The sequence below is a fragment of the Oryzias latipes genome, chromosome 5 (genome assembly GCF_053564925.1).
Source record: "Oryzias latipes strain Hd-rR chromosome 5, Olatipes_Hd-rR_3.1".
In the NCBI taxonomy this organism is placed as follows: domain Eukaryota; kingdom Metazoa; phylum Chordata; class Actinopteri; order Beloniformes; family Adrianichthyidae; genus Oryzias; species Oryzias latipes.
The window spans coordinates 3859396-3871035 of record NC_136241.1 but is presented as its reverse complement, the minus strand read 5'-3'; the positions used below and the strand labels follow the sequence as shown (position 1 = coordinate 3871035).

The window sequence follows — 11640 nt, the reverse complement described above, 5'->3', positions numbered from 1 at the left end:
GGAAACTCAGTCACTGTAAGCTGTTCGAGTCACAGGGGTGGCACAATTAATCGACTTAATCGATTTGCTTTCCTACGATTCAACCAGATTGATCTGTCTGAGGCTAGTTGTTAATCAAATTGACTTATTCAACTACATCTGCTGGAACAAGTACTCAGATAAAACCAAGCAACACATTTTTTTTAAACGTGGATAATTTATTTTAAACAAAACATTTTAAAACCTGGTTAGATCCCGTCACATTTCACACTCACAATAAATCATCATTGCCCACCACCAACCCGCGCCTGTGCCAGACCAAACACACCCACTAATACAGAAAGCTCTCATATTGATTGAAATGAAGCCTTGTAGTTCACCTTCTCTGCCCGCAGGGGGCAGTGCAGACGGGAAACGCACAAGAGGAAAAGAACAATAAACACCAACGAAGAAGTCCTCCAAACGCCTAAGGGACCTTTTCCCCACCGGTCCCACGTGTTTAATGCATTATTATTTCGTTGTCATTCATTCGGGACGCGAAAACGTATCCATTGTTTTCGCTAGAAATGTTATTTTAAGCTCGTATGCGTTTTAGGTGTATATTTCTATTTTGCCTAAACAGAAAATACGAGCTTTTCTTTGGCCGCAGCTAGCTTAGCTAGCGTTAACGGTTGTGTAGCTGATTTGCGGACAACCACATCTGAATTAGTGGGAAACTAGACTAAAGTTTGCTTTTTGGATGAACAGTGCAGTCGACACAAATATGATCAAGGAAAATCGGTGGAATATTCCCCCAAACGCTCCGGCGTGCATGGAGAAGCATCTGTGCGCGGCTCAGTACCGAGCAGGTAGGAAGAGAGAAGGCGCTAACCGTGGGTCACAGGCATAAACCACGTGCTTTTCATTTATGGGACTGGGGGTTTGTTGGTGTCCTGATATATTCAGCTCAGTTCTTTAGTTCGGCTGTAAACTGGTGTGTAACCTTTAGAAACGCTGCTTCCCACGTTCGTGCTGTGTCCTCTGCAGACGGCACGCTGCTCCTGGGCGCCTCCAGCCTCTCGGGCAGGACCTGGCAGGGGTCTGTGTGGATCTACAGGGAGCCTGAGCAGGCCCCCAGTGAGGGCTTCTGCAGGGCTGGCGTGCAGACGGAGGCAGGGATCACTGATGTCAAATGGGTCACTGAGAAGGCCATTGTTGCTGCTTCAGATTCAGGTGCGTCTCAAATGATCCTGACAACTAAAAACTCAATGTTCAATACTTTACAAACATTCTGCTATAACTTAAACTGGCTTTTCCTTCAAATGTAAGAACATATTCATTTGCTGTTTTACATTATTTTAAGTATTTATCCTTTTTCCACATTTTTATCTGTCTTTTTTAACTCATTTTTACTTTATTCTCATCTAATAAGTTTTATTTATCTTCGTATTAATCCCTGATTTTACCTTATATATTTTATTTCTTTAACATTTTGTTGCAAAATTCATGTTTTCCTCAGAGGGATGTTTTAAGTGAAACGTTTTTATTTTTAAATTGAACGCACTTTGTTTTACTGATGTATGACAGGTGCTTTATAAATAAAGTTTAATTTGATTTGAACTGTGGAACAAACATCCCATGGAGCCAGTCGGGCCGCAGGATTATGGCCAAGGGACGGATTTTCTAAGTTCTCAGATTTTTCCAGTAATAATTGCATATTTTATATCGGATTATAGAACTTTATTAACTTAGCCAGAATTCTCCCCAATAATATTATTATTTATTAACATTTAGATGTCATAGTATTTCTTCTCCTTTCTTTCTTTTGGCTTCATTTGTATTTTCCATTTGTTTTTTTTCCTCCAACATTTTTAGTGAATCAGAATAACAGTTCAGTGATTGCATCTACGCCTGTTTGTCCCTTAGCAGCCTCCGTCCTGCATCTTTGTTTAATGGAATCAGGTCTGTCACTGAATTAAATATTAGGCTGTCATCCGTGTGTAAGAAAAATGTACTTCTAAGTGTGTTGGGACAGATTGACATCAGTAGACAGGGATGCAGTGTTCTGTTGGTTGGCAGGATTGTGTTTGGACAGAACTGCTTCTTGTCCTCAGGTGCTCTAGAGCTCTGGGATTTGGCAGAAGATGAGCGGCTGCTGGTTAGTCGCTTCACCAAACACGAGCACGACCACATCGTGACGACCGTGAGCCCCACTGGAGCAACCGGCGCCGTCACCGGCAGCATGGACTGCAGGTCAGACTGCCGTGTCTGTTAGACCGCTGAAACGTTAGTATCCACTCAGAACTCTGAGGGTTTGATGTGATGTCAGTTCACCCCTTACTGCTACAACTACTTCCACTATGGGTTCATATCAGGATCAGCTTAGTGAATGAAAAACCAGATTGTAAATAAATAAAAAAAGATCATTTGAAAAGTTTTAAGCTCAAAAGAACATTAGGATGTGTTCAGACTGGACACTTTTGGTCCGTTTCAAGTGAACCAGAGTTTGTTTCTCTCAATAATCCGGACCAAATTTTCAGTCTGAATCCCCCCAAGTGGACCCTCATCGTCGTACCTTCGTACCATCTTCTTGCCAGTAAGCGTCTTGCAGGATGCCTCCGCCGTACCAAAGGAGCAGTAAAAAGAATTGTTCCTGATGTTAATACAGGCGCCAAAAACGAATGAGCGAAATATAAAGTTTTATTAAGTGAACCATCCCGACAAGGATTGCAAACTGGAGGACTTCCGTAGTTTCTGTCTCTAGTTGCTTTGCCCCGCCCTCGTAATTCCTGGCCTGTGGGTGAAGAGGCGCTTGACGGGAGCCTGAATACAGACCAGATGCAAGGTTCAGGCCTCGATCCATACCAAATGATTTTTCCAGTCTGAATACACACCAACACAATATTGAAACATTACAAATTGTAAAATAGAAGCTTGAATTAAAACAAATCTAGGCTAGTGCTTCTTCACCAGTCTGGTGTTCTTGTCCGTATGAACTTTGCTTTCTGAAGTGCAGTCGTGTTGAAACAGCAGAGATTCATCCTCTAACTCATCAGACTTGTGGGTAAATCGTGGGCCATCAAAAAAAACATTAGATAAAAATATGTTTTAAAAAATCTGTCTGCAAATAATCCTCCTCAGCATTTGACTGACATGCAGAACGGCCAACCGAACATCCTCTGATACATACATCCGCCATCATCCGGGTGTCATGACATCACAATCATTTCACTGACAGCCGACTGGAAGATTTAGGAGCGTGGAAATGTTGTGACTCGGATATTTTTCCTAAAATAAATGAATTCTCTTCAATGCAGGATTAAAGTGTGGGATCTCAGTCAGGAAGCAGCTGTGACCACCTACAACAGTAAGAGAGCCTTCAGTGGCAAAGCACTCCTGTTTATGCTTTTGACCAGGAGTGTAAATGATGATTTTTAAGTCGAGTTGTGTGTTAGAAGTGTATCAACGGTGGTGTTTGCAGAAGGACAAACACTTTCTCTCTCTCCGTCCAGTTCACACTCGGCCCGTCAGCTGTGTGACCTGCAGCCCAACAGATCCGTCCCTCTTCGTCTCCTGTGGCCAAGTATGAAATGATGTCTTCTGTCAGCATGTGGTCATTCGGGCTCCTGGGGATCCTTTTCTTTCCTCCCACGGGGCTTGACGAGTTGCTTAGATTCTTCTGGCTTCTGTGGTTTTTCAGATTTGTTTTCTGCAGGCTGTCAGTCAGCAGCCGCATGTTTTTCTCTTTCTGTGACGGTGAAGAGTTTGATCGTTTCTGTCACCAGGACTTCACAAATTAATAGGATGAATACATTTTACTGTGTCAAAAATAGTGACCTAATATCCTGTTAAAAGGTTGATGGGAGCCGAGCAGAACTCCTCAACCATTTTGTTGATGGAGTAAAAAGAACAAGATTTTATTTCAAATCAAATCAAAATTTACATTAAATGAAAAATAAGTCTACGCACGACTTAAAAAATACGATTTGAAAGTGAAATGGAAGAAGCTTATGCTTATAAGAATCCAATCCCCCACTCAACAACACTCGTAACAACAAAACAAGATTAAACAATTTGACATTATTACGCTAACATACAAACTTAGTGGCGTTTCAATATTTTTGGTTTCACATGCACTAATTGAGGTGCTGCAAAAATTTCTGAGGAAGGGGAGAGGAGATGAAGAGCACGCCGGCCTGTCTGCTTCCAACAGCTGCTTCCGTCGGTTTATGGCATGAGCTCACTCACATATCCTGATGAGCTGAAGAAGATCATCGAGGTGAATGAATGATAAATGAAACCCGCCTTTTCTGGAAGAAGCGATGCTCAAAGACGCCGCTGCTGCTCGACTGACGCGCCGTTCCTGATGCTGCAGGATCTCCCATATTTAACTGATGAAAGGGGAAAAACGGCTCGCAGGTTTAAGGCACAGAGTGACAGAGTGACACTCCTACTACGGTTCGGTCAATGAATAAATAAATACAACTTTTTATGTTGAGCAATAAAATGTTCTTTGCATCTTAATAAATGTTTTACAAAGCATCAGAAATGTTCCAGAAGGATTTCTGATGAGTCAGGATCGGCGACGGACCTTCTTCAGCCATGCGTGCACGTTAAAACATCGCTAAAACATCGCTCACTGTAAAGCTGACCCAGACTTTTCAAAATGTCTGCACATTCTGCATCGCTCATCAGCCGGTATTCTTCGGCTTCTGGCACAAGATGACTCACGTTGTGAAAACCATAAATATTGTCTCTCTTGATTTACAAAGAAAAAATGTGCTGCACTTTCCCTCCGTGCAGTCGGTGCTGAAAGACATTTCTTCTGCATCCGAGACATTTGACAAAGTGCCAGAAAAGTACAGTGAATTCATAAACAGACGTGGGCTAAAAACTAACCAAAAAAAAAAGATCCCAGACGTCATCAGTGGATACATGGCAGTGCAATGACAAAGTTGAATTCAAATATTGAAGAAAAGTGTTCAATCATGACATGTAGCAGTTATGATTCGGTTAAAACGCTGCAGATTTGGTCATTAGATCAAAATGTGAGAAGATTTAGAAATATGTAAGTTGATTTTCTTTAGCATTACATAATTGATAAACATGGTGGAACATGGTGAAAATGGGACATTTTCCCTAAGAAATGTAGTGATGTAAGGGATCATCCGAAAATGTAACAAATACTGAGATGAAGGAAGTGCTGAACGTTGATATCTGTGTCTCGCTTTGTTGTTGTTGTTGTTAATAGTGTGAGAAATCAGTAGTGATGAATCTTTTCACATTTATGAGTATCACTGATGGGGGTGTAACGACGCACGTAGTTGAACCGAACTGTTTCGAAACTGAAATGTTAAACAATTCACTTGATTCCCAAAAGGCCAAGAGACTTCTGGGTAATTCAATTCTACAACAAAAAGCCGGCGTGCAAGAAAGATGGAAAAACAAAGAAATACACGAAGAACAATCCCTCCGATTAGGACGTATATTCGTATATTTCTTTGTTTTTCCATCCTTGTTTTAAAAAAAATCTGCTTCTGCTAATTAAAAAAAAAACTGGAATGTAAACTCAGTCTTTGTTTTGGATCCTCAGGACGGCCGTGTGCTGATGTGGGATATGAGGAAACCAGATAAACCGGCCTCCAGGATAGGTAAGACGTCTGCTGAACAGGACAAATGTCCACTGGTGTTGGATACGTTTTGATGATTGTGTCCGGACCCGCTCTTTTCTCAAATCACTGTCCCATAGCTTAGCCATGACGTCCAGGGAGATGAGCTGCTTTCTGTCTCTTCCTTGACAGAAATTCTTCTTTGATTGCTCTTTGAGCCAGGCAGTACTGGCAGAAGGAAGTAACTGACTTTATAAATTAACTCCAAAGAACAGGAAGGCAGGAAACAGACACAGAGGCTTCAACAAACCTAAAAAACCCACAAACAAAATCATGTTCTGCTTCTTTTCTAACTCTGATTAATAAGACAAATTTCCATTTTAGGTTTTACACCCAAACACTTGAATTTAGAGAAGTATGTTTCGTTTTTTCACATCTTGAGTCTGTTTTGTTGTCGAGGAGGCACTTTTTAGCTAGTGCTGTTTTAGGATGCTAGTTCTCTATCTGATCAGTTTTCTGTGTAGAAAGCTTTTGTTTTCATGAGTTTTGGGCTAAACTGACGAAAGCCGATGGTTGAGTCTGTGCTTACACATCACCAAAGATGGACAATAGGGCTGCACGAGATGAGGAAAACTGGCGATTTGCAATACTAGTGAGCAATATTGCGATGATGATATAACTTGTGATACACTAAGAAATAGCACAACATCTAAATGCATCATTTCATTTCTATGCAACAGTTTAATTGAAGTAAGAGTCAACATACCTTAAATTATACTCTAAAAGACCTTCGTCTACATAGGAGGCCAGCATCTAACATCAAAGGGCTTAATCCGATTGGTCAAATGCATAAAGGGATTTATTAGATTCGTTAAATACTTCAAGCTGCCATAAGATTGTTTAAGCACATTTAAGGTAACCATATATCGCAATTATGGCAGACTTTTGCGATATGCGTATTGCCCAGCTTGATATAACGATAAGATTATGGTTTATTGTGCAGAGGCCTAAAAATAGGGCTTTGGATTGATATTAAGATGGCGACGTGCTTCGATTCACAAAACCAGATCAAAACACGATCCTTACTATTATAAATATGTCTGAATGATGGTTGTATGTGTGCCATTTACACTAAAAGATGCATTTAATCAACTTCCGTTCTATATTTTGATTACAACAGGAGATCAGAGCAAACAAATGACAAAGATTTAGAAGGAAAAAAAATATTTCTCACTTCCAACATCATCACTCAAACGTTTTTCTGTCAACTTTCTGGTTAACTTCAGCAGGAAACAAAACGGAAACATCTGTTATTCAGGATCATTTGACTACAAACCCTGAAAAATGTTCTCCACAGTTTTTCCATCCTCCAAGTTTCACTGACCGATGTTCCAGTCGGTCGATGACGAGTAGAAGGAAATGAACACAGAGCAATACCTCAATAAAAATGGAACAAATAGAAACCTTGCAGTCCTTTTCTCTAAACTGCCAGCAGTGTTTCCAACAGAAAACATGTTTTATAAACCGTTTTCACCTGGAGTGGAAAAACCAAATAAGCTGCAGTTCTGGTAAAACCTCTCCACCATGCTGGCAGACAGTCGCATGACGTGGCATCACAACATTTCCATAATATTCCTCATTAAATATCCTTTACATGTTTATTTGAAACCAAATTGTTGACTATATTTGAAACGAAATAGTTTTTTACGATTTAGTTGAGTAAACTGAACTTCAGTCTCATTTTCTGACACTCAATAGTTTTAACTTGAGTGACACTTTACTTTGAAGATATATTTACTTCCAGTGAGTTTTTATACCTCAAATCTAACATTATTCTGTGATTTCAGAGTGATAGTTACATTTCCTAAAGTACACTTTTACTTTACTATATTTGGAAAGATCACAAATCAGGGATTTCGGAAGTCACAAATATTCATACTTGTTATTTCTGGAGCAGATTTCAGATTTCTGAGTATTCTAATACTAGTTGCAGCCTTAGCTAGAAGTCATTTTTACTCCAAATCAAACTTTGTTTTATTTTTTGCTTCTTAAAGTATTGCAGGAGTAAAGGAACACATTACATTTCAGAGACTGTAAAATGACAGGGAGGGGATTGCTTTCCACCAGGGGTGTCCAAATCCAGGCCTGGAGGTCCGGCCTCCTGCTGCTGGTTTTCTAGATCAGTGTTTTTCAACCTTTTTTGAGCCACGGCACACTTTAACCTTGACAAAAATCCCGCGGCACACCAGCATCCAAAAAAAAAAAAAAAAAGCAGAAATTCATGGTCTGTATTGATGGACAGCGCCGCCGCCCCGCCCCCCCCCCCCCCCCCCCCCGCCCGCCCGCAATCTCACGTGCATTTTTGTGACAATTGTGTCCGGAAAAGCAGGAAGTTGCGGCTGTTTTTTCTAAGAGATGAAATGAAAGTTAAATTAGAAAATTTAGAAACTGTTTGTTGTGGTTTCAAGACGTTTCACAAGGACAACTCATTGTGCGCTGGGACACTGGCCCTTTAAGCCAATGCATCATGGGAGATGTAGTGTGAAAATTGCCGAAAACTTGCAGAAAGACTAGCGTCTCTGAGCTTCATTGTATTATTCACTTGTTCCACGGTCTGACACCAGACTCTGTGGAAAGCTACACCGCTAAAGACGAGCTCTAGCTGGTATTTTTGTTAGAACTGAGCGACTTTATCAGCAGAATTAAGAACAAGGAAGTGAAGACTTTAAGCACTTCTGATTGGTCAGACTGATGACATGTGATTAAGCCTTCAAGAATGATTGGCGGAGACAGTTAAAGGGACGGGACTTTTCCGCAAACTGTCATAGCTGCAGGTAAATCGCGGTACAGTCATTCTTATCAAAATGTCTTTAATAGAATTAAATAAACACAAAGAAATAGTAATTTTAAGATCTTTTATATTCCTAAATACTCAGTGTTTTATCAGGGCCTATTTGGATGAACAAAGAGCTGATTTCCTGGAGATGAAAAATGTTTTTAGATCAGTTAATGAGGGCAATTTCCCACGGCACACTTGACCATCTCCCATGGCACACTAGTGTGCCGCGGCACACACACTGGTTGAAAAACACTGTTCTCGAGACCTGCCTCATCTGCTGCTGATTACCTGGATCAGGGGTGATTCCTAGAGCTCGGTATCCCCAATAATTTCCAAAATTGATTCCATTGACAATTCTTTCAATCCACTCGATTCAATTTAGTATTTACATGGTTTACACATTGAGACATATTTGTATAAAAACACTAACAATCTATGTTTTGAAGATACTAATATGAATCTAAAACAGTTCACATTAGGGCTGCACGATATGAGGAAAACTTGCGATATGCGATATTAGTGATCAATATTGCGATAACGATAAATTTGCGGTAAATAAACAAATAGAAAAAAAAAAACATCATTTCCATTTCATTGCAACAGTTTAAAAATTATACTCCAAATGACCCTCATCGACATGGGGGACAAACGTCAGGGTGGCTAACCCTGGTCCTCAAGAGCCTCAACCCTGTCTGTTTTCCAATTCTCCCTAGACTGCTCGATAATGATAACCAAAATCAGGTGTGTTCAGTCAATCAGGATGTGAAATCACTTGAGTCAGCCAATCAACAGCAAGCTGGTTAAAGAGAGCTGGAAAACAGGCAGGGTTGAGGCTCTTCAGGACCAGGGTTAACATAATAGGCCTCCATCTGATTGGTCAACAATGGGAAGGCGTCCATCTGATTGGTCAAAGCATAAAGGGATTTATTTGATTCGTTAAATGCTTCAAGCTGCTAGAAGATTGTTTTAACACATTTTGGGTTTGCGATTTATTGCGATATTCACCGTCTTTTGCGATATGCATATTGCAGAGCTGGATATTGCGATAACGATAAATTTGCGGTATATTGTGCAGGCCTAGTTCACATACTGTTAAAAATTGTAAACAGAATCTTTATGTTCTGGGTTTCCTGGAGGGCATTGCACTGTGACCACTAGGTGGAGCTGGCGCTATGGCATTACACTTTATTCTAGTAGATTTGGGTAAAAGAAGGCTGCGCTTTAGACCACAAATGATTACCTTAACCCTTGTGCTATCTTAGATGACCCTTACAGTGACGTGTTCTCCCTACCATGACAAAGGTGGAAAGATTTCATGTAATCCATGGACACCAGTGAAGATCACAAATCATTAAAGAAAAAAGGTTCAGAGCACTGTCTAGTGGGTCTAGATGACCCAACTCCCAATGGTAAAATGCCTAGGATAGCACAAGGGTTAAAAGGTTTCCCTTAGAATACTTTGGAAAATTCATGCTTGTGAATAAAAAAAGATGCTCATTTAGTCAGCAATGTCTAAGTTGAACAAGTGTTAGCATTAGCAATCCTATGGGAAATTCCATTATACGTTAGCATCAAGCTAGTGGACGTTGGCTTTACTGCTGTTCTGCGTTAGGTCACTGGAAAGAACGGGCATAAAAGATCGATATCTACTTTAATAGATCAATTACTGATTTATTAAGCTTGGATTCATTCAGATCCATTTTATCAACCCAGCCTTAGTGTTTAGCCAATAAGGAGCGTTAAAGGCAGGTTTGCTGAAAAACATGTAGGACATCGGCCCTCGAGGCCTGGAATTAGACACTCCAGCTTTACAATCAGGAAGTAACTTGGCTGGGTCAGAGCTGACTGTGAGCGTAATGAGGCAGAGTGGTGGATGTTCCTGTAGCTAGTTCAGCCCTCCAGGACTGAAGGCTTCCAGAGCAGAAGCTGTGAGAACCTGAAGCACCTGGACTCTTCTCTTCTTCAACAGTAATCAGTCCTACACTTTTTATCTTAGAAATCAACCCTGCCAGCTGCTCCCCCACCGTTGTGGCTTGGCACCCCCACCACAGGAGTACAATAGCTGTTGGTGAGTTCAATGAGCAGGTTTGCTCCTTTTCGTTTTCCAGTTCCAGTTCACGGGATTGTCTGTTTTTTGTTCAGGCGATGAACTGGGCAGTGTCCGGGTGAAGGATTTCCTGGGGACAGAAGCCTCTCGGGTGGAGCAGGTTCACTGTCGCAGGGTTAACGGGCTCGCCTTCTCCACCCACAGGTTCAGATCTGTCGCGTCAAACCGCACTGGAGTGTTTTCCTTCTCTGTCTAATGCTGTTTGTGTTTGCCCAGCGCCTCGTTTCTGGCCTCAGTCAGCGATGACGGCTCTCTCGCTGTTCTGAACTCTGACCTTCAGGAAATGTGAGCTTCCTCTTCTTCATCTTTAGCTCCAATGGTGTGTGAGTCAAACTGAAACCACGCATTTGTTTATTTCAGACATCGAGATCGGCGACACCGGGACTTTGTCAAAGGTGTGTGCTGGCGCCATGGCGACTCCGGCAGCCTCACCACTGTGGGCTGGGATCATCTCGTTCTGCACCACACAGTGGATCCAGCAGCTGGACCTGCTAACCCCTAACAACTTTGTGGGAGTTTCTGTGTGGATTTTCATAGGTCCTTCAAGTGTTGATTTCTGTATCTTTAAATGCACATTTCAGTCAAACGGCTGCACATTTTTTATTTTGGAACTAAGCACAGGAAGACGTTTTTCCACCACTCTGACTCCAGGTGGCAGTAAAACGCCTTTAAATGCTTTCAGTTTTGTTCTTTTCTGCCGGACTCCTGTCTCACATGTGTACAACCTGAGGTGGGGGGTGGGGGTGGGGAGGGCGATGAGTGAGAATGTTCTATAGTTTGAAAAGAGTTCTGCAGCATCTTAAACCCCAAAGGGACCTGATCACACAGAAGAGCACCCTCAGGCTGATTTGGTTGAATGGACATTTACGTACCGTGACCTCATTCTGAGAAACATGCAGTCATCATTTCTCCCGCGTGTCGACTGCCATACTGTAACACATTTATTATCCTCTGTTTATTGCATCCTTTCACAATAAAAGCTGTCCAAAGACACGTTCGGCTGGTGGGTGGTGTTACTTCAACCATCAGAAGGAGCCCCTTCATAAGCTTTTAGTGCAGCCTGTGTTAAGGCGCAGATGAATGAACAGAAGTAGAGGAGTTAGTGTTCTATAGGACAGACATGTCCA

General features: G+C 41.5%; 1 protein-coding gene across 1 annotated transcript; it reads left to right on the top strand.

The window, feature by feature from the left end:
• Positions 1-355: 355 nt before the first annotated feature.
• On the top strand, positions 356-11506 carry wdr77 (WD repeat domain 77). The gene is made up of 10 exons (XM_004068467.4): positions 356-827; positions 1006-1191; positions 2073-2211; positions 3276-3325; positions 3471-3541; positions 5552-5609; positions 10403-10474; positions 10549-10657; positions 10730-10798; positions 10874-11506. The coding sequence occupies exons 1-10, from the start codon at positions 719-721 to the stop codon at positions 11013-11015; spliced, it is 1005 nt and encodes a 334-aa protein (XP_004068515.1). The 5' UTR covers positions 356-718; the 3' UTR covers positions 11016-11506.
• Positions 11507-11640: the final 134 nt, after the last annotated feature.

Coding starts and splice junctions, on each gene's coding strand:
- wdr77 (XM_004068467.4), top strand. CDS start 719: ATGAACAGTGCAGTCGACACAAATATGATCAAGGAAAATCGGTGGAAT. Junction 5,610..10,402: donor TAAACCGGCCTCCAGGATAG/GTAAGACGTCTG, acceptor TTTTTATCTTAG/AAATCAACCCTGCCAGCTGC. Junction 10,799..10,873: donor AACTCTGACCTTCAGGAAAT/GTGAGCTTCCTC, acceptor TGTTTATTTCAG/ACATCGAGATCGGCGACACC.